This window comes from Ornithorhynchus anatinus, chromosome 17, assembly GCF_004115215.2.
Source record: "Ornithorhynchus anatinus isolate Pmale09 chromosome 17, mOrnAna1.pri.v4, whole genome shotgun sequence".
Classification (NCBI taxonomy): domain Eukaryota; kingdom Metazoa; phylum Chordata; class Mammalia; order Monotremata; family Ornithorhynchidae; genus Ornithorhynchus; species Ornithorhynchus anatinus.
Window position 1 is genome coordinate 13435223 of NC_041744.1, and position 23992 is coordinate 13459214.

The 23992-nt window shown below is 43.2% G+C and overlaps 1 protein-coding gene across 4 annotated transcripts in view; it reads right to left on the reverse strand.

Annotated features, from left to right (window-relative positions):
* The window catches only part of BCAS3 (BCAS3 microtubule associated cell migration factor), a 633137-nt gene that overhangs the window by 581812 nt on the left and 27333 nt on the right, over positions 1-23992 (reverse strand). For all 4 annotated transcript variants that reach the window (XM_029081827.1, XM_029081826.1, XM_029081825.1 and 1 more), the window contains exon 6: positions 6358-6439. In XM_029081827.1, the coding sequence (XP_028937660.1) occupies positions 6358-6439 (82 nt within the window). The remainder of the gene's footprint in view (positions 1-6357; positions 6440-23992) is intronic.

Here is a 23992-nt window from a genome sequence, read left to right on the forward strand (position 1 = left end):
ATCTGCATGTGCACTTACAAAGACTGTCTCTCTTTGTTCCTTTTAGTGTCCAGCATTGTTTTCACTCTTGCCTTTCTTGTCTCACGATGCTTATCAGGTTTCTGCTTGAAATGAAGCAGCATGGCCTAGTTAGATCGAGCAGGGGCCCGGGAGTCAGAAGGACCTGGGTTCTAATCCCAATTTAAAACAACCAAAGCATCATGGAAGGGTTTTCCATTATGTTTCAAAATATTTCCAGGGTCACATTTTCCAAGAAATAACACCATCACTTTATAATTTACCTAGCACTTTTCCTTTCAAATAATCCAAGTGTTTAGGAGGTTTACCTTTGCACCACATGATCATTTGGGTATAGCCAACAAAGTCATTTTTAAACAGAATCCTCACTGAAAATTTAAAATATCTCATTTTTTCTTATTTACTTAGATACCTTCCAGTTAAGATCCCTGTGGTTATTAGCTCAGTTTTTAAAAAAGCGCAACCACAAAAATGTGGTTTATAGTCACAATAACCAAATATCATTGGGCCGAAAGAGATCGTCAAAGCCAGAGAGTTAAACACAAGGCGGGGAGTCAGACAACCCAAGTTCTAATCCTGGCTCATTTTCTGTGCCAATTCTGGCTTTACAACAGTGCCGCTCTGTGACCTTTGGTAAATCACTTAATCTTACTGGGTCTCAATTTCTTTTGACATAAAATGAAGCTAATATAGATTTCTTCCACAGGGGTGTTGGGAATAAACTGGCTAATGGACTCATCTTTGTACCACACAAGAGTTACAATGGCACTTGAGCCGCCTAATGCAGATTTCTTTCAGATTCTTTCCCCACTGACATTTTTTGACCATTCCTCTGACCAAAATCAAAGGAAACTTCAGGGAAATAGAACGTATTGATCCAAGTCACAATCTACCTAAGCCACCGGTTTAGCCAAACACTATTCTCAACGATCACAAGTCCTCGGGGCCTCAGTACTATAGACCTTGCCCTGTAAAGTTACTAGAGCAAAAAGTGTTAGGGGAGGAGCAGAACTAATGTTTTAGGGAAGACGGAGGCTTTCCAGTTTAGCAAGTTAAAATGTCAATAGGTTGGTTTGCTCTTGTGGAAACATAATAGCCCCATTTCTGACATACTAGATTTGATTGTAAGCAAATGTGAATTGGCCTACTTTTAGGGATTGCTTGTGTTTTGGTTGAATAATCTCGGTTTTTGAAAGGATTTACTTGTTTATACATAGTTGCTGAAATTTTACAGCAAGCCCTTCTGGGGGGTGCCTCGGAATTTCTGAAACAATATAGTTGAGTAAACTGGACAGCTGGTCTCTGAACTTGATAAAACCACATTTAAGTTGCCTGCGAAGTAGGAGGTGGCCATTGGTACATTAAGGGAAATCTTGAAAGCCCCCAAACTGGAAAGGTCATTTTGGAAATTTTACCCAAAAAATAAACCCTAGAGGAAAGACTTAAAAGCAAACAACTTTTTCATTCCCCCATTCGTGCTAACTTTGGGGGTGACCAGACACATATGCAGACATTCATAAAAGAAAACGTAACAACAGTTGATATTTAAGTTCACGGGTGGGCTGTTTACAGTATTACAAGTTTTAGAAAATACTTAACATTTTTCCCTGAAAGAAAAAGCAACCTTTGAACATTTTAATAAATCTACATCACTCTGAGAAGTGATAATGTGAATTCCTTGCTTGGGTAAACTCTAAAATAAATTCATTTTCACATGGCAGTATCTAATGCCCTAGAGAGTTGAGCCATATTTATTCTTGCAAAGATTCTCATCTAGACGCCAAGAATACTGGTTCAAAAACAGTTCGGCAAACCAACTGCTTCTCAAAGGGTCTCTCCAAACTGTGGGCAGGCCTGCTCTTCTAAGGACTACAATTTATTAGAAACACCACTGATTTGGGAGTCAGTGGGCCATTGGCCCAGTGTAGGACTTTGGGTAAGTCACACCTCTCTATGCCTCAGTCTTCTCAATTGCAAAATGGGGATAAGATAATGGGGAGAAGCAGTGTGGCCTAGTGGATAGAGCACCCGCTTGGGAGTCAGAGGGACCTGAGTTCTAGTTCCGGCTCTGCCCTTCATCTGCTTTGTGAATTTGGGCAAGTCGCTTCAATTGTCTGAGCCTCAGTTCCCTCATCTGTAAAATGGAGATTAAGACTGTGAGCTCTATGAGGCCCAGGGACTGGGTCCAACCCGATTATCTTCTATCTAGCCCAGTGCTTAGAATAGTGTCTGGCACAAAATTGCTTAACAAATACCACTATAATTATTATTATACCTGGTGTTTCCTTATGCCTTAGGAGTGAGTCAAGAATGTCTCTACTCAGGTTACCTTATAGTGATAGTGATAGCACAACCCAGCCCCACCTGATTCACTCCTCTAACGCCACTCTACTCACTGTATCTGGATCTCACCTATCTCACCGCCGACCCCTTGCCCTCTTCCCTACCTCTGGCCTGGAACTCCCTCCTCCTTCACATCTGACAGAACAACCCTCTTCCAACTTTCGAACCTTATTCAAATCATATCTTCTCCGAGAGACCTTCCCCAATTAAGCCTTTTTTCCCTTTACCCTCTCCCTTCTTTTTTGGTTTTTAAAAGAAAGGTTCCAAAAGAAAGAGGCAACTCTTTGCCATGAACCAAAAGGGCAAGATACTGGAAGACAGATCTTAAATTACAATTGGCATTCAGGAGCTCGTTTCTAACAGGGGCGCTCTTGCTTTTGCAAAAGTAATCATAAAGATGAGGACTGTCAGAGTCAATATGAAGGCCTGGGTCATCCTTCACGTAAGGGAATAATGGGGTTGCAGAACAGGGTGCGTTTTCTTGGCTAACGTTTCCTTCTCAAAATAAGGGACACTAAAATCTGGATACATCCCATGTTGCTAGGAGATAAGGGAGGGAAGGTTCTAGGACATATAACATTTGGAAATAAGTCTTTTAAAGACAAATTTTAGAAAAACACCTAGTGATTAAAGTGAAAAGAACAAGTGGACTAGCGGAAAGTTCTAGGAGGGAAGAGGTCTATACTTACGTTTGTGAGTTTTAGTTTAAAGGGCAATCCCTGATGAGCAAACCCCCAGAATTGTTTCTGAATCCTTGAAAACTTGCTCCCCTTACTGTTATGCTTCATTTTGAACAGATTTAATCTTTAAAATGGGGTCTTTAAAGAAAGAAAAACAAAATTCAACAATGTGGTGCAGTGAAGCTTTGTGGAAAGAGCCCAGGTCTGGGACTCAGAGGAATGGGGTTCTAATCCCAAACTCTGTCACTAGCCTAATGTGTTATCTTGGACAAACCACTTAACTGCTCCGTGCCTCAGGTTCTGCTTCTGTAAAATGGGAATTTAATGCCTGTTCTCCCTTCTATTTAGTCTGTGAGTCCCATGTGGGACAAGGGCTGTGCATTTCCGGGTTATCGTCAGCGCTCAGTACAATGATTGGCCCATAGTAAGCACTGAAGAAATACCACAATGATTATTATTAGGAGTAGTGTTATTATTAAGGTTAACTCCATCGCAATCATATGAAAAAAGCTAATATTGGAAAACAATCCTATTTCAGCACTTCAAATTTAGTCATGTTATGGTTTTAAAGTAGAGTCAAACTTAAAAGGAGGGACAGAAATAGAAATTTAAGACTGGTGATTTTTCCCCAAAAATACTGCCAAGATTATTTTTTTTAAATTATTTTTGGGTAGGGGTTGTTTGCTGATGTATACTCCAAAATAGAAAAATATTAATGTTGATGGATTAAATTAGAAATATCTAGATTTTGTAAAAAGGGAAAGTGTAAGACACAGAAAGGAGGGAAACAATGTCTCCAATTCAAAAACTATTTTTAATTAATCAATTGGTAATATCTATCGAGCACTTACTCTATGTACTAAGAAGGCTGGGAGGGTCCAAGAGAGATAGCAGATATGAACTCTACTGTAACGGAGCTTACTATTTCATGAGGGAGTCAGACACAAAAATAAATTACAGGTAGGGGCCGGGAGGATAGTATAATGGTACTTAATAATGAAGTTCAATTAAAAAGATGTAAAATACCTAGATTTCAAAACTACTAAAGCATTGGTTTTTAACCTGAGTACTTATAGTCACACAACACACTTACAGGCTTCCACTACAATCATAAAGAGGCTATCATTTTTTTTTTTTTACCAAAGGTGCTACCATCCTAAAAAAAAAATGTAAAATACCTTGACTTCAAAACCAATAACACATCGGTTTTTAACCCGTGTACTTAGTCACACAACATATCCACAGGTGTGGCTATCACTTTTACCACAGGTGCTACCATCCTTAAAAAAAAAAAAAAGGATGAAAAAGGAAATTGGAGTTACTAGTGAAATACTCCCTGCTCTCCAATTCTGGCAGTAGTCCAATCAGAGTTAATTGGGATGGGAAGAATACTGTTAACAAAGGACTCCTGGAATCAAAATGTGGCTTTAGACCACGGCAATGAACAAAAGACACAAGAAGACAAGGAGCAATGACAAAACCTTTCTATTATCTGCATAAACTAACCTTCTCAGAAGATCTGGGCTCTGACGACCATTACCTAAATTTGACTGACCAAGGAAAATCAGCAAGATTCTTCAATTACTCCACAAGGACCCGCTCATCTAGTCAGGTTGGAAATCAGGGAGACTTGATTTACCCATTGTCTGAAGCAAACATCATACGGAGAGGCTAAGACCTGATTCTTGTCCTCCAGGTGGATGATATATTTGTCATTCACTAGATCCTGTATGGCAATGAGTGCACACCAGAGACCTATCTACAATCAATGCTTTAAAAATAATTATTATTATGATATTTGTTAAGCATTTACTATCTGTGTATTCAGTGGATACAACCAAATCGGGTTGGACACAGTCCCTGTCCCACATGGGGCTCACAGTCTCAATCCCCATTTTACAGATGAGGGAAATGAGGCCCAGAGAAGTGAAGTCACTTGCCCACGGTCACCCAGCAGATAAGTGGCAGGGACAGGGTTAGAACTCATGACCTTCTGATGCCGAGCCCTGTGCTCTATTCACTACGCCATGCTGCTATCTACTGAGCGCTATATGCAGAGGACTGGTCTAAGTGCTTGGGAGAATACAATACTCATTCATTTATTTGATCACATTCATTGAGTGCTTACTGTGTGCAGAGAATTGTTCTAAGCACTTGGGAAATTATATCACAACAATAAACAGTGACATGCCCTAATGTCAGAGTTGTAGACATGATCCCAGATCATTAGGAACTGTTTGCTAGAATCAACCCAACCCCCATTTCTATTATTACTATATCTATTTCTAGTCTATTCTATTTTACTATTAGTACTTTTTCCCCTATCCCTACTCGGTTTTAATGTCTGGGTCCCCCTGTAGATAGTAACCTCCTCGTGGGCGGGGATGCATCCACCAACTCTGACATATTTTCCCAAGCACTTAGTAGAGTGCTCTGCACCCAATAAATACCAACTGATTGACATTAGACTGACAACAAACCTGAAGAAAATATATTTAAAGTACAACCCTGCACCTTAGAAGTTCAGCACACCACCAGAGCTTGCCACTGGCAATGCAGAACTGGATGCTGTCACCTAAATTAAATCTAGGAAATATACCGACGTTGTTGTGCTAACAGAGAAAAAGGAAACTACATCAGGAAAGCCAACAGATGAGACTGATGGAGGAAAAAAAAGTGGTATCGCGTTTCAGACCTAACCTATATGGCAGTGAGATGCGATCTGAAGCCTCCCCAAATGTCACTTCGGACTTCTTGAGCATTCATTCCATCGGTGTCACCCGCATGCCGCAGTCGTAATCAAATGACAGGGCAGGATTACAAGCAGTGTGGTCCTGGAGAGAAATCAGCCTCCTAGAAGCACAACTATATTCGCCTCAACATAGCTTCTTGGAACAGGGAACAAGGGCAGCAGCTATTTTCACCAGACTAGGATTCCCTGCTTTAGGGCACAGTAAATCCTTGGTATTTACTGAGCACTTACTACATGCAGAGCACTGTACTAAGCGCTTGGGAGAGTACACTACAACCGAATCCGCAGACACATTCCCTGCCCCTAAAGAGCTCACAGTCTGGAATTTACGATATGCTCCTCTCCCCAGTCACAGGCCACGGAAATCACAGAAACCAGCTGCGGATCCCAAATCTGCTTAACATTATTATATCTATACATGAAAAACTAGATAACTCCAAGCACAAAGCAAAGAAGAAGAGGACATTAGGAACTGTTTCTTTGTTCTCCTTGTTTAAATGCAAAAGCAAGAACAGGAACGAATCTCTCTCTGAATGGTTTATTCTTCAGGGGCTCTGAACTCACCGATCTGAGGAGCCGGCAAGATCCGAGCAGCTCGAACGGGGCCATGTCGAACGGAAAAGAGTTCCTGCGCCTCACCGCTGATCTGTAATGCAGGTCACAAAGGAGAAATCAAGTTAACCGATTTGGTAAATTGAAGTTTGCTTGGTGTCACTGCCACATTGTAGCAAGGCTAATAAAACCTTTCTGTTACAGATACGGGATAGTAATTCTACACTTAGGGCTAGAACACGCTCAATATTTACAGAGTTCAACATGACTATTCTAGGGGATTGGAAAGTAAAGGAATAGAAAGTCACATACTGGCTATGAACCAGAAAAGGAAAAGGAATCAGAAAAAGGCTACTTTAATTGATCAATCATATTTGCAGAGTGCTGTGCACTCTGTGCAGAGCAAAAAAAAAACATAATGGTATTTGTTAAGCGATTACTATGTGTCAAGCACTGCTCCAAGCATTGGGGTAGATACAAGCTAATCGGATTGGACACAGTCCCTGTCCCACATGGGGCTCATAATTCCTGATCCTCATTTTCCAGATGAAGTAACTGAGGCCCAGAGAAACGAAATGACTTGTCCAAGGTCATCCAGCAGACAGGTGAGAGAGCCAGGATTAGAACCCATGTCCTTCTGACTCCCAGGCTCGTGCTCAAACCATTAAGCCATGTTACTTCCGTATTAAGCGCTTGGGAGAGAATATAACAGAGTTGGAAAACACATTCCCTGCTTACAATAAGCTTACGTTTCACCTAACATCTCTTTCGATGGGCAAAGAATCTACTGGTAGAAATCAGGAAGTATGCCTCATTCTGAAAAGTCAAGACTAGGAGATTTAACATTGCTAAATAAACAATACATTCTTCAGATATAAGTCCATGCCACGCAGTGGCTTTCCAGTACGGTATGTTCTAAGAATAGCTTCCAACAGCCTACCTCCCGTCACTGGCTCTGGGTTCTAATCCCGGCTCCGACACTCATTTGCTCTGAGACCTCGGGCAAGTCATTTCACTTCTCTGGGTCTCAGATGCCTCATCTGGAAAATAGGGATTAAATCCTCCTCCCTCCAATTTAGACTCTGAGCCCTATGTGGGAGAAAGACTGTATCCAACCTGATTATCTTCCATCTACCCCAGTACTTAGAACAGTGCTTGACACACTGTAAGCGCTTAATACAAAGAAAAACAATAACAACAGTAATAGTAATTGTGGTATTTGTTAAGCACTTACTACGTGCCAGGCACTATACTAAGCACTGGGGTGGATACGAGCAAATCGGGAAAGACACAGTCCCTGCCCCACGTGAGGCTCACAGTCTCAATCCCCATTTTACAGATTAGGTAACTGAGGTCTAGAGAAGTGAAGTGACTTGCCTAAGGTCACATAGCAGGTAAGTGGAAGAGCCAGGATTAGAACTAATGACCTTCTGACTTCCAGGCCCGGGCTCTATTGGCTACGCCATGCTGCTTCTAAATGACAAGGAGGACGACTCCAATGCCTTGACAAGGAGGACGACTCCAATGCCTTGCTCCGCTGAGAAGCTGCTGCTCCTCCCAACCCCAGCTCAGAAGCAGAGGGTCCTGGGATCAAAATGGCCTGGGATCAAAGTGGGGTTCATTCATTCATTCAATAGTATTTATTGAGTGCTTACTATGTGCAGAGCACTGTACTAAGCGCTTGGAATGTACAAGTCGGCAACAGGTAGAGACAGTCCCTGCCCTTTGACGGGCTCACAGTCTAATCGGGGGAGACAGGCAGCCAAGAACAATGGCAATAAAAGAGTCAAGGGGAAGAACATCTCATAAAAACAATGGCAAATAAATAGAATCAGGGTAATGTACATCTCATTAAACAAAAACAAAATAAATGGGGTGATGAAGATATATACAGTTGAGCGGACGGGTACAGTGCTGAGGGGGTGGGACGGGAGAGGGGGAGGAGGAGAGGGAAATGGGGGGAGAAGAGGGTTTAGCTGCAGAGAGGTGAAGGGGGGGTAGAGAGAGCAGAGGGAAAAAGGGGGGGAGCTCAGTCTGAGAAGGCCTCTTGGAGGAGGTGAGCTTTAAGTAGGGATTTGAAGAGGGGACGGGGAGTCCAAGTACCGTTTGCAGGTCAGCCTGTGGCAGGAAGGAGGCAAGCACAGGTCTAAGGAGCCCTTAAGCTATTTTCAAACCAGGTGAATTGAGTCGCATTTCTCAGGCACGCCACATTAAAATAGCATGGGTAGACATCCCCTGACTCCTATCTCCAGCAGCATGAAGAAGAAAGCAGACCCCTTCGGCAGGCGCCGAATAACTTGTGCATTCCCCAACGGCACGCACACACACCCACACCGTCAGGCAAGTTATTTTCAACTCTTTGCAACTTTCCTCTGTAGGAAGCTCCGGTCATTTTGAAAAACGTAGCCGCTTCATTTTTCAGGAACAAAACCGCCTTTGATGATAGGACTGAATCTTTCGTTAAAGAGTCACTGGATTAAAGCGTGCTGGTGTACTATGTGTGAAAACAACTCCTCTTCAAAAAGTAGGAGTTCAGGCTAACACTCAGTTTCACGGCGATAGATGTCTTGAACGGATTAGATTGGAATTAGTTAACAGAAAACTTTCCAAGCATACAGTAAATGGCACTGCAGTTCTCAATGCAGTTTCATAAGTGCCTGGTGTTAGATGGGGTATGTAATGTCAGACTAAGGAAAACGGCCAGAGCAGTAACACTAGTTCCAAATAACCAAAAACTTAAAACAGATGTAATGAGGCTAAACATTCAAACGGCAGCAGGCTGGCAGTCTATATTTTGGAAGAGGCAGCCAAACAAGTAGTTTACAATGCCCAAAATGCACACATTTGGAAACAAAGTCACTGGAAATCTATCGAAGGTCAACCAGAAATCTGAATTACTGTTCTTCCTGTAAAATGTTTGTAGGAGTTTCCAATAGTGGTTATTTTTGGCTCTCGAAAGCATAATATTTGTCTGCGCCTCATTAAGTTCCAGAATCATCACGTTGTTTATTAAACTTACAACAATTAATATTCCGGACACAAACACACAGCCCCATGTAGCGCTCTGTGATGAACAGGATGTAGCTTTTACCACAGTTGTCAGAGTCAGTTCTAAAATAATAGCATCGCCTCTCACTGCTCACGTGACAAAAACAGGAAAAATACTTATGAGACTTCTTGCTCCCTAAACTCCATTGCAAAACTGAAGATATGCTTCTGATAAAATAATGAACATGGTACAGATTACCTCTCTGTACCAGAAGCAGGATGGGCTAGAGGAAAGAACCTGGGCCTGGGAGTCGGGGGACCTGGGTACTAATCCTGCCTCTGTCACTTTGCTGTGTGACTTTGGGCAAGTCATTTAACTTCTCTGGGCCTTAGTTCCCTCATCTGCAAAACGGGGATTCGATACCTACTCCCCTCCTATTCAGATGTGAGCCCCATGTGGGACCTCAGTACAGTGCGTGGCACATACTAAGTGCTTACCAAAAACCACAATTATTATTTAGCTTTAAAAAAAAAAACTTCCTGAAATGTCCTATCCCTGTCATTTCACAACGACATATTTCAAAAAGTGCATCACTTAAGTGATCCAGTTCTACTACAGATGCAGTAATCGCTGTCTCTGCTTACTGGGTTATTAAACGTTAATGGCTAGCAGGATAAAAGAGGAGTAGATTATTTATTGCAGTACAGTAATATGTTTAATTGTGGCTAAAAACTGAATATCTTCTTTTATGTAAACAAGAAAATGAAAAACAAATTTTCAAAAGTTGCTGGGCTTAAATCAATGTGCCTGGAAGCCCTTAAGGCTGTATCAACACACTCAGAGTATAAATTTCTCATGGGCAGGGAATGTCTCATTACATCTGTTACGCTTTTCCAAGCACACTGGACCCAGCAGAATAGTCAATAATAATAATAATAATAATAATCATGGCATTTAAGGGCTTATTATGTGCCAAACAGTGCACTAAGCGTTGGGATGAATACAAGCGAATTTGGTTGGACACAGTCCCTGTCCCATGTGGGGCTCACAGTCTCAATCCCCATTACACATACGAGGTGGCTAAGATACACAGAAGTGAAGTGACTTGCCCAGGGTCACAGACCAGACACGTGGCAGAGCCGGAATTAGAACCCATGACCTTGGGACTCGCAGGCCCGTGCTCTATCCGCTACGTCATGTCCTTGCTACTATTACAACAAAAACAACAACAACTTTGGGAAGTGTGACGGAGTCTTGCTTCTCTCTGTCCTTCTCTTCGAAAGAGTTTGTCAGCCGCTCATTCGTATTTACTGGGCGCTTACTGTGTGCAGAGCAGTGTACTAAGCGCTTGGGAGAGTACAAGGAGGATCCACTTGCTTCAGATAGAAGCTTCAGGTGAATCCCATCAGAACGGAAGTTCTTTGAAGGCAGGGTCCACGTCTTTTGCTTTGGCGGTACTCTCCCAAAACCTTAATTCAGCGCTCTGCACGGAGTAACTCCGTGCTCAGTTCAGATCGGGGATTGGTCGATGGGTGGAGCTTCTCTTCTGGGGGCAGCAGCTGTCTATCCTGTCACGTTCGGTACCTCCCTAATAGACACCTGCCGAACAGATGTCGCAGCAGGGGGAAGAAAGTTGCAGAAGCTGTGCGGATGGCAAAGGTCACCGGGTGTGCAAACCCACTGCCTCTCAATCCCAGCCTGCCCCTGGCCGCACTCTCCAAAACCAATCAATCGCATTTATTGAGCGCTTACTCTGTGGAGAGGGCTGTGCTTAGTACAACATAATGAATACATTCCCTGCCGACAATGGGCTTACAGTCTACAGTCTGTATTTTCGGCAGCCCTGTTAAGACTGAGGTGGTGATGATGATAGTATTTAAGTGCTTATTATGTGCCAAGCACTGTTCTAAGTGCTGGGGTAGCTAACAAGGTAATCAGGCTGTCCCACGTGGGGCCCACAGTCTTAATTCCCTTTTACAGATGATGTAACTGAGGCACAGAGAAGTTTAAGTGACTTGCCCAAAGTGACACAGCTGGTTTCCTCTCCCCATATTCGGGGCCTAGAACTGTACTCACTGGGAAGCTGCACGGCCTAGCGGATAGAGCATGGGCCTGGGAGTCAGAAGGACCTGGGTTCTAATCCTGGCTTCGCCACTTGTCTTCTATGTGACCTTGGGCAAGTCACTTCACTTCTCAGGGCCACAGTTACCTCATCTGTAAAATGGGGATTAAGATTGTGAGCCCCATGTGGGATAGGGACTGTGTCCAATCCGACTGTCTTGTCTTATTCATCCACTCCCTCATTTGATCGTACTTACTGAGCAGTTACTCTGCACAAAGCACTGCATTACACTGTATCTACCCCAGTGCTTAGTACGGTGCCTGTTTACAGTAAACACTTAATAAAGACCGCAGTTATTATTATTCTCCTTTGCAAACACAATTAAGGATAATCAAGATATAATAAAGTCTTCATCTAGGGTATTTCCCTTAGATGAATAGCTAATAATGAAATGAAACTGAACAGTAAAATTTAGCCAAAATACTGAAGTTGCAATCTTTGTACTATTCCACCGAAGAATGAATTCAACTCGTCATGCTACCCTGCAAGCATGCCCGGTCCCACCCATTTCTGACAAAGTAGAAGCCTTAACACTAACTCTCCCAGAAGATCAACCTGACTTTGCAGAGCTGCCACTTCCAACTACGTTGGAGAAAAGCACATGCTTGTCTTGACATACCCAGAATACGATGAAGATTTACATTTGCTACAAGTAACACTGTTTATTTGTTTTGGTGTCCAACTCCCCCTGTCTAATCCGTAAGCCTGTTGTGGGCAGGATTGTCTCTCTTTATTGCTGTATTGTACTTTCCAAGATCTTAGTACAGTGCTCTGCACACAGTAAACGCTCAATAAATACGATCGAATGAACTGAATGACATAATATACCCAAGAGTTTGCTCTGACACAGAAAAAACGTTTTGAAATCTGCATCGGACATATTCCCTATAATCATTTTCAAATAAATATGCATCCCCAGGCAGGTCCTATTTTTGGCTCCTCCGCACTCATGGCAAGTAAAGAGGGGAAAAAAGTCGGCACTCATCATAAAATGCCCTTCTCAGCCTTCAAGAATTCTTCAGATGAGGCTTTGGAAATCCCCCCTTCATCAGCCTTTATTTGTATATCCTCTTTAAGAGACAGAAGAGAAAGAGTCTAGTACAATTTATAGACGTTCAACAGTTTCCTAACAGAGAATGCTTGACCCAGCAGGATTTTTAGATCCAGAAGTAACAAACTCTTTGCTTCTCTTTCACGGTAAAATGCGTGGAATGAACCCTTTGCTGGTTTAGCAGCATCCGATATGTGCCGCTTAAAAGAGGGGCAGGGCTTAACCCAACTCAACAACTGAAAACACGAGGTTTGAAGTCACCCACATCTCCATGGGGTCTTCCCTGCTGCTGCTGCCATTTTTCACTAAGCTCAAGCTGAGAATATTGTTTACTGGTAAGTTTTGGAAACATCAGCCTCAAATTTAAAAACCAATTTGAAAACTGACAATAGGCAAAGAACTAAAATAGTGCTTCAAATCACCACCATCATCATCGGTATCTATTGAGAGCTTACTCTGTGCAGAGAATTGAGAAGCAGTGTAGTGTAGTTGATACAGTACAGGCCTGGGGGCCAAAAAGCCCCGGGTTTATTATCCCAACTATGCCACTTGTCTGCTGTGTGATCTTGGGCAAGTCACTTCACTTCTCAGGGCCTCAGTTACCCCATCTGGAAAATGGGGATTAAGACTGTGAGCCCATGTGGGAAGGGGACTGAGTCCAACCTGGGAACCTGCCCCAGCTCTTAGAATAGTGCCTGGCACATAGTAAGCACTTAACAAATACCATCATTATTATCATTACTGGGAGAGCCCAGAGGCTTCAGAGGCTCATATGAAAACTCCTTCTCAAAGCAGGGAGGGTGAGTTAGGATGACAGGATCTTCCGGGGCCTATGGAGAATAGCAAAGAGCCAAAACTTTAATTCTTCACCAATGACGATAAACTGTCGCGCTGCGAGGAATGAGTGACGTCAAGCAGGTGCCCACTTTGGTCAATTTAGAAATGGGAGGAAGAGTCCCCAAGAACTCCACATAGTTCTTGGCCTTTGTTCAGGCTGTTGTTTTAATTTCTGATGACAGACTTTTGTTGTTTGGGGCGTAAACCGGATGTACCAGTTTAGGCCACAATAAGGAGAACAAAGAATGATTTGTTCACACTGTAGGGAAAAAATATTTTCTAACCAGAGAAAATGGCTTTCGTATGGTGAAAATATGTAAATTACATACCGACCAAGAAAAAGAGCAAAAAAATGGAAAGTTGAAACCTCACTGCTCAAATCGCAAGCCCCAAACAGGGTATGATGAAGCTCAGAGTAAGTAGAACAGGAAGGTAATCAAAGTGGGGAAATTTCTGAGGTCGATTCCACAGTCCAGGAGAGTGACACTATTCCCAAACTCAATTTGCTATGCAAATCATCACGAGGTTTTGGGTCTTCACCAATTTGCTCTACCAAAGCAGCATCGAATTGCTCCAAACCTTCCTCGACGAAAATAGCAGCCTTGTTTTCATGTTTTCAACTTTAGTTTCTGATGGTTAATATGTCAAAGGCCAGATAAAAATTAACAGGATATCATGTTGCAGAATTAGGGGTCAATCTCGGACCAAATAACTCACTGTCCGAGTTGTCCGCCGTTGATTTTCTAGCACTTATTGATTTTCTAGCACTTGATTTTCCTCGATTGGGATGCTTGAATGAAAAGTGTACACATTAATAATGATGGTGTTTGTTAAGCACTTACTATGTGTCGAGCACTGTTCTAAGCACTGTCACTGCTGAAAAAGCAATGCTGGCTCAAAATAAATACCATATATAACTTGTCTGCTGTGTGACCTTAGGCAAGCCACTTATCTTCTCTGAGCCTCAGTGACTTCATCCTTAAAATACGGATTGAGACTGTGAGCCCCATGAGGGACAACCTCATTACTCTGTATGTCCCCCAACACTTAGAACAGTGCTTGGCACATAGTAAGCTCTTAACAAATAACATTATTATTATTATTAATAAATAAAAAGGCTTCATGGCAGATGACATCATCATTCCCATGTGAATCTCTGCTATTTTTGTAGCCACAGAGATAACTGGGGAAGCAGCATGGCTCAGTGGAAAGAGCCTGGGCTTCGGAGTCAGAGGTCACGGGTTCAACTCCCAGCTCTGCCACTTGTCAGCCGTGTGACTGTGGGCAAGTCACTTAACTTCTCTGTGCCTCAGTTACCTCATCTGTAAAATGGGGATTAACTGTGAGTCTTACATGGGACAACCTGATTACCCTGTATCTACCCCAGCGCTTAGAACAGTGCTCTGCACATAGTAAGCACTTAACAAATACCAACATTATCATTATTATTATTATTAAATGCCCGAGATGGCTCTCGGCATCGGAAATCTGAGGAAACAGCAGTGCAAAAATTACAGGCTCTCTATACAAAAGAGTGTATCTACTAGCACTCAGAACAGTACTTGGCACGTAGTAAGTGCTTAACAAATACCATAATGATTACAATCTATCTACCTCCACGTTTAGCACATAATAAGCATTTTAAAACCCTAATTAAACTGCAAGGACTGAGTGGACACCAGGTTTATTCCTACTTTAATATTAGCACCTTCACTAAGTAAGAGAGAGCAGAAAAGGATCAACGCATTTGTTAGTAAGATACGAAAGGATTAGCACTCAGGTAGTATTTTCTATTAAACAGGTGGTTCCCCAGGCCAATCAGAAGGGGACTTGGAATGAGACACACAGAAGATGAAGAGCTAAATTTTTAAAGGAAAGCAATTTTCAACTGATCCCGATAAACTGAGGCAAAAAATACCATTTCCTGGTCTGCTTTTTTTAAATATCAAACAGGCAGAAACTTAGGATCAAGACTTTCTTCACCAGATGTGCATTGTTTTATTAATGCCCATTGTCTGTCTTTAATATTAATGTTTGTCTCCCCCTCTAGACTGTAAGTTCAGCATGGCATGGGCAGGGATCATGTCTCCTCTGCTGTATCGTTTTCTTCCAAACGCTTAGAACAATGCTCTGCACATACAGGAAGACAGGAGAAAGGCTAGAGAAAGGCTCAGAGGCAGGGAGACCGGTGAAGAGGCTGATGCAGTGGTCAAGCCGAGATATGACGAGCACCAGGATGAGGGCAGAAGCTGTCTGGATGGAGAAGGGAAGGATCCAAGAAGTGCCATGGCGGGGAACACTAGCCAGAGTAGGTAACGAGGTGAGAGTTGAATGAGGAGGAGGAGACTTGGATTAAACTAATTTTGTGGGCTTCAGGGGCAGGGAGGATAGAGGCCTTGTCAACTATGATAGGAAAGTTAGGTTGAGAAGTACATTGGTGGGGGGGAAGATGAGTTCAGTTATTGAACTTAAGACGTCATGGGGACACCAATGTGGAGATATCCTGTAGGTAAAAGCAGCGTGCAGAGAAGAATTAGGGGGAACAAGATAAATTGGGAGCCATCAGCATATGGGTGGGAACAGAGGAGCTCCCCAAGGGACTGAATCTAAAATAAAAGGAGTAGGGGACCCAAAAGAGACCCTTAAGGAACACCCACAGTTCCATGCCGAGAGGCAAAAGAGAAACGAGGGAAAGCGTCTGAGAAGGAGAAGCCAGAGAAGTAGACAATCAGGAGCAAACTGTGTTAGCAAAGCCAAGTCTGGATAGGGTTTCCAGAAGAACGAGTAATCAACAGTGACCAAAGCAGCTGAGAAGTCCAGAAGAATTAAGCTAGAGTTGGTGAGGAGCAGGTCTTTCGGGCATTGGTGACCTTGGGGAGTGCAGTCTCAGATTAGTGAAAGGGTCAGAAATCAAAATGCAAGTTAAGTGACTTGCCCAAAGTCACACAGCAGACAAGTGGCGGAACCGGGATTAGAACCCACGTCCTCTGACTCCCAAGCCCGTATTCTTGCCACTGGGCCATACTGCTTCCCACTGACTGAGGTCCTCTGACTTGCAGGCCTGTGATCTTTCCGCTACTTCATATCGCTTCTCTACTTCTTATTAGGGAATGGATGAGTTTCTCATGGCCTTCCCTGGGAGGCACAGTGGTTTTACTCTCCTCATTTTGGAACTGAGAAAAAAGACACAAAGGCTAAAGGACTTCCACATGGTGGCCTCCATCCAGCTTCTGACAAAAACCCCTTCCAATACTCAAAACCAGCACTGTGTATTTAAATGAGCTCTCCCACCTTCTCTTTTCTGGTCTTGGCTCAGATTTATGGATCATCCGTGGTTTTCTGCCCCTGTAATGGTTTGACTGTCTGAGATTCAGGGACGCTCCCACTTATTAAGAACTGTTATTTCGATTTTAGATTACATAGCAAGAGGAGGAAAAAGGGGAAAGGGGTGGGAGGGGAGAAATAAGGAGAAAGAAACGGAGGCCTATTCCTACCCCAAAAGCACAGGATTCTGTTGGGTGTCACTATCTCTCCAATCTCTTTGGTGGACTAGAAAAGGAGAAAAGAAGGAAAAAACAACACACAAACCACAAAAACCACACAAAATGCATTTTTGTGAAGACTAACAACTTAAAGAAGAGATACTTGCAAACCACATAAAGGAGATATCATCCCATTCTGCTTTTTGGTCTTGACAGACTCAAAATACAAGACTTGAGGCGAAGGGGAAGTGACTCTCAAGAACAATACGAAACCACAGAACGCAATTACTGAATGAAACTTGTAATCAAATTTTTATACTTCCAGATTTCTGCCCACTTAGAGGGGTATTTTTATGATTATTTGAACCTTCTCTCGATTCCTCGACTCCCTGATTTTTCAGAAAGGAGATCAAAGAAAAGAAGTCTGAACGGGCCACGTTCCTTTTGTTACGCCACACAGATTTAGACCTTACACTTCGAAACCTCAGCCATTACTTCAGTGCCCGGCGGTTCAAACATCATTCCAGCCCTTTGAAGCACATCTAATGGTATCTTCCATTTGCCAGTAACACTTCTGTAGTCAAAGATCTTACTCCGAGGGGATGTTAATGTAAAACCACTCAGACCCACACCCCGCTGGAGGCAGACTGGAAAAGGTGTTTAGAAGTCAATGTAACACCATTATAGAGAGTGTCAGCTCAGAGGCTGTCATAAACACTTCATAATCACTCAGACACACAAACCGGGGCCTGCCTTTAGCACATTACTTTATTAAGTGCTGAATAGGTGTTCGATTCAATGGAGAGAGAAAGCACAATGTCACAGATAATAGAGAGATTGGAATGTGTGTAGCTTTTTCATCTGTCAAAGAAGTGGCTTTTATTATTATTTCATTTGTCCCATCATGTTAAAACCCTTCAGGAGTCTCTGAAGTGGGTCAGCAACGCATTAGACAGTTAAGAAAAGGAAGGAGACACAGTTGATTTATGCAGCAGTTTTGGTCCTAGAGCAGATGAAGGTTTTTCTGAAAAGCGATAGAAACTGGGGGTAGAAGGTCATTACTGTGCATTTGGTCAAGTCGCATAGTTTGCGGTCAATATAAATGCATTCTTTCCCTAAACTAGACAGCAAAAAGGTTGGTTTTCTGGGGTTTTTTTTTTGAATTACTACTGATAAATTCACAGCTGTGCCACTTTAGGATGGGAAATGATCAGAACTCCAAAGTGCAACCAGGTCATGTCGGGGTAAAACTCAAATGGGAAATTGCCAAGGAAAGCACTGAGGACAAGTCAATACATGACACTTCTTTCTTGGAATGCTGCACTGGTTGTTTGCTGAAGTACTGGGATTTGGAGCTAGAAAACCAATCGAATTTTTCTACGAATTTGGAGTTGCTCCTATTACTGAAGTCCTGGGTGACCTATGTTGTTGTTGTTGTCTTAAGCTGTCGAGTCGTGTCCGACTCATAGCGATGCCACGGACACATCTCTAACAGAACGCCCCAACTCCATCGGCAATCGCTCTGGTAGTGGATCCACAGTTTTCTTAGTAAAAATATGGAAGCGGTTTATCACTGCCTCCTTCCACGCAATAAAACTTAGTCTCCGCCCTCGACTCTCTCCCGGGCTGCTGCTGCCCAGCACGGGTGAATTTTGACTTGTAGCTGATCGCCTTCCCCTTGCTAGCCACTGGTCAAGCTACGAGTGGAATGGATAAGCCTCTGCTTGATTCTCCCTCCCATAATCGAGACTGGTAGGGTAATGGAAACTCTTCAGGTGCGACCCTGAGAGGTGAGGTGACCTATGAGCAGCAATCTTTTCACCCGGTAATAAATCTTTGCAACCTAAATTAGGAAAGGGAGTTTCTATCAATCAATGGAATTTTTTAAGGCATTTATAAAGCACTTACTATGTGCCAGGCACTGTACTAAGAGCTGGGGTGGGTACAAGCAAATCGGGTAAGACAGTCCCAGTCCCACATGGGGCTCACAGTCTTGATCCCCATTTTACAGATGAGGTAACTGAGGCAACAGAGAAGGAAGTGACTAGCCCAAGGACATACAGCAGACAAATGGCGGAGCCGGGATTAGAATCCATGACCTTCAACCTCTCAGGCTTGTGCTCTATCCACTAGCCCACTGCTGCTCGATATAAACATTCTCTGTCAACAGTGAATTTACTGTCTAAAGGGATCGAGGACCTTTTTGTGTTTTAGGAAAGTGTGATAACCACTACGCTGTCGAAAGTTCCTATCTTTCATAACCTGTTTTTTTTTTCCCCCTAGTGAGGGACTCCCAGAATTAGGTGGATTAATGGCAGTCAAATATCACTGGGAAACTGGAATGTTACAGCAGGAGAAAATTACAATAGAAATTATCCAAACTGGCTAACGTCTTTGAAAGTAAAAAAAACAATCTTTTGAGGTGGCCTAACAATGAATAAACAAGTGTCAGGTACTACTGAGTTCAGTTTTATTCTTACATAGGCTCAGAAAAGACAGGAGAATTTTTTGGAATTACTACTGATAAATTCACAACTGTGCCACTTTAGGATGGGAAATGATCAAAACTCCAAAGTGCAACCGGGTCATGTGGGGATAAAACTCAAATGGGAAAATGCCAAGGAAAGCACCGAGGGCTAGTATCCTCATGTTCATCTCCCCAGCAGTAAAATTCAGACACATCTACCTTCTATGTCTAACTAGAGAAACAGTGATGACATATTTGAATACAAGCTGAATTAAAAACGCGCTCTACTAAACTGTCGTTCCCAAATAAAGGAGATTTTTATGCTTTTTGCTTAATGATATTTTCTCTCTGAGTGGTGCTTGACCTGGGAGCTTATCCTGCACACCCTTACCTTGCCGCAAAAATGCAACCCAAGTCCTGATTGATGGTCACGGCGTCGTCCTGACTCGGTCCCTTTATTCATCCCCCCTCCCAGCCCCATCACAGTTATGTCCTTAGCTATAATTTTATTTATTTCTATTAACGTCTGTCTCTCCCTCTAGCCCGGAAGCTCGTGTGGGCGGGGAATGTGTCCGTTTATTGTTATATATATAGTACTCTCCCCAGAGCTTAGTAGAGTGCTGTGCACACAGTAAGCCCTCAATAAATCCGACTGAATGAGAGTGACCGTGGCTATGAAGTCGATTCTACACTCAGTTCTGCCAGAATGCTTGTTTTCATTACGCATTACGCATTCTGGCTTATGCATTGTGAGTGGTCGCCCTCCAGACAGGGGATGCGTTCTACAGTGCTAGTTTTCCTTACCACAGCTCTTCTTCCTCTTCACTAGGATTTTCCAGAGGGTCACGTCCAGGCACGCAAAATAGTTTAAAAGATCGCCTGTGCTTTTCATTTTCACATCTAATCTGTCAGTCAATCGCATTTATCGAGCGCTCACTGTTTACGAAACAATGTACTAAGTGCTTGGAGAGTATAATATAACAATAAACAGACATATTCCCTGTCCACAGTGAGCTTACAGTCTATGGGAGGAGATAGACATTAATAGAAATAAATTACAGGTATGTACATAATTGCTGTGGGGCTGAGGGACACACGAATAAAGGGAGCGAATTAGGGTGAAGCAGAAGGGAGAAGAGGAAAGGAGGGTTTAGTCACAGAAGGCCCTTGGAGGAGATGTGCTTTCAATGAGGCTTTGGGGGCAAGGGGAGAGTAATCGTCTGTCAAATATGGGGGGGCGGGGTGTTCCGGGCCACAGACGGGATGTGGGCGAGAGGTTGGGGGGGGGGAGGGAGATATATGAGATCGAGGAACAGTAAGAAGGTTAGCATTAGAAGAGTGAAGTGTGAGGGTTGGGTTGTAGTAGGTGAGTAGCAAGCTGACGTAGGAGGGGGCAAGGGGACCGAGTGCTTTAAAGCCAATGGTGAGGAGCTTCTGTGTGATGTAGAGTTTCGCTGGAGTTTCAAGCCGCGCAAAGAGCCACCATGCCTAACACTAGAAGAGGAGTGGAGTAAGAGAAGCCTGAGTAGGAAGAAAAGAGCAGCAGTCGTGTGCTCCCAAGGTTGGATTACACTGCTTTCGCTATAGGCCTTTGTTCCGCTCTGAACGCATTCCATGGGCGGAACTGAAGCTTGCGAAACGCTATTCCATTTCTGGATTCCTTGAATGGACTTCTGTGCCAGTTTGTGGCAGGAGATCTTTTTAAAACCCATCTCGCTGACCCCAAACAAGACCCCACTTCATAATTCTAAAATCTTATCTCTAACCTAATAAATAGGACTACTAAGTAGACTAACTACTGGGGACCAACCCGAGCTAAGAAAATGGAGCCGCTCTTTTGCTTACCAAAAAAACAGATGGGCAGGTACAGAGGTTTTTCTCGGAACGGGTGGGTAAATGATACCACATGGAAGAGCACTTCACTCTGTGGTCAAAAATCTTTCCCTCCCAAGAAGGGAGGCTGGTGAGGGAAAGGGCTTTAAGACACTTCCAATTCCCTTCATTATTTCTACCCCTTCTATCTCCCCACCCAAGGTCCTCTACGAGAAACGGAGTGACCTAGTGGGGAAAGCACGGGCCTGGGAGTCAGGACTTGGATTCTAATTCCAACACAGCCGCTTGTGTGCTGTGTGACTTTGGGCAGGTTATTTCACTTCTCTGGGCCTCAGTTACCTCCTTTGTAAAATGGTAACTAAGACTGCGAGCCCTCATGGGATGTGGATTGTGTCCAACCTGATTAGCTTGTATTAACCCCAGTGCTTAGTGCAGTGCCTGGTACAAAGTAAGAGCTTAACAAAGACCATTTTATCATTGTTATTATGATTATTATCATTATTAAAGTTGTGTTTTCCTATCAGTGGAAGGTGCCTGTGGGCCAAGACAAGACAAAGGGCCACTTTCCAGCAGCTCTAAGTCCCCAAAGAGAGAAACAAAAATTTACCCACTGATCTTTAATAACAATAATAGTATTTGTTAAGCACTTACTATGTGCCAGGCACTGTTCTAAGCGTTGGGGTGGATATAAGGTAATCAGGTTGTCCCACGTGGGGCTCATAGTCAATATCCATTTTATAGATGAGGTAACTGGGGCACAGAGAAGTTAAGTGACTTGCCCAAAGTCACACAGCAGACCAGTGGCAGAGCCGGGATTAGAACCTATGACCTCTGACTCCCAGGCCTGTGCTCTAGCCATTACGCCATGCTGCTTCTCCAATGAGGGGATGGGGAGAGAGTGGTGGCCAGTGGTAATATGAAGGGGAAGGGAGCTCTAGGATACAGCAAGGACACGAGCCACAGGTAGGCAGCAAGGTAAAAAGTAGAGATAAAAAGCCCACTGCAGTGCCTGGCACACAGTTGATGCCCAATTAATGTGACATACAGAAACAGAGGTATCAGGGAATCCCGATCGGAACTTTGGCTTTTTTTTAAATTTATTTTTAACCCACCTGCCTCTTGGGTTTAGAGCTGCTGGAGAGAAGCAAATATCTAGGTCATATTTTCTGACTCTGGCTCCTTATGGGCAGGGAATGTGTCTGCTTATTCTGTTGAATTGTACTCTCCCAAACGCTAGTACATTGCAGTGAGCCCTCAGGAAATACCACTGACTGATTGATTGGACTCGAACTCAGGATTCTCTATGCCTTACTCAATATCCAGAAGTCCAAAACGCACACACGCTCTTTGAGACAAGCTTAAGTGCTTTCAATTCCCTAACTCTAAACCACCTCAAACTTGGCTACAGCAGCAGTTTAAAAAAGAAAAATATCTCACGGACATTCAAAAACAACGGGATGGTTCTCCAGGCCATCTGCTAGTGAGTTTTGATGTGGTGGTCCTGTTTTATCAGCATAACCGGAGAGCAAGGAACACACTCATCTGCTGGTCAGTGAGGGGTGAAAAATCAAGGTTGACAAGCTGGCTGATCCCTCAGTCCTATGTGCAAGTGGCAAACAAAGTAGGGGGAAATTAAGAGAAGACATCTAACAAATTACAACAAATAGAGAAGCTAAACTGAGCAGAGAGTATCTGACCGGTGATGAATCGATCAACTAAGCTAACATTTGTAGAGTCACGAGCACACCCATACCAGAGGTTCTAGTGATTAAGAATCAATTCTTGCCCCAAACATCTACAGGAGCTCATAAAGCCCTGTCTAATAATGTTCCAAGCACAAACAAATCCAGAATGCGCTATAAGGTCACCACTCTCACCAGAGGGAGCCAACTTGCTCAGAATCGACCGGGAGATCTGGGACTTTTCCACAGAGGGTTTGAGAGCTTCCAGCTGATATAGGTAACATAGGTGACATTTTCTCCAATATAACCTCACTCCTATCTTGAACCAAATTAACTTTCAGTACACCTCAACGGCATAAAAAAAATGTGTGCATATATATAAAAATATATATACAAAGAGAGAGAGAGAGAGAGAGATCTGTAGTCTATAAGCTCATCTCTAGACTGTAAGCTCATCTCTAGGCTATGTTATATTGTACTCTCTCAAGCACTTAGTACAGTGCTTTGCACACAGTAAGCTATCAATACATTTGAATCAATGAATGATTGAATATAGATAGAGATGGAGACAGCAGCTTCACGGCAAATCTGGAAGTCAATGGAAAACTTCCCTTCCTAGATTTTCCGATAAATAAAAATCTGGACACACCTTGGTAACCACTACCTACAGGAAACTCTCACACCAAAGCAATGGGAGCAAACTCCATCACCCACCAGCCCAAATTCTCTCAGCAGCCTACCGAGACACATTAATAACAACAACAACTATTATAATTATGGTACTTGTTAAGTGCTTAATACTTGTCAAGCACTGTTCTAAGCGCTGGGATAGATACAAGATACTCAGGTGGACCCAGTCTCTGTCCCACATGGGGCTCACACTCAATCTCCATTTTATGGATGAAGGGCCTGAGGCCCAGAGAAGTGAAATGACCTGCCCAAGATCACAAGGCAGAGGTGTGGTGGAGCCGGGATTAGAACCCAGGTCCTTCTGACTCCCAGGCTCGTGCTCTATCCACTGAGCCACACTATTTCTCTATATTGATTAATATTAACTTTCCTAGGGAGAAAATACCACATCAAAAGGTGGGCTTTTAATTAAATGCGTCTTCTCTCTGTCAGTATCAACAGCATCTACTGAGAGCATCTTGCTGGCAGAGCGACTGTGGAAATGGACAACGGAA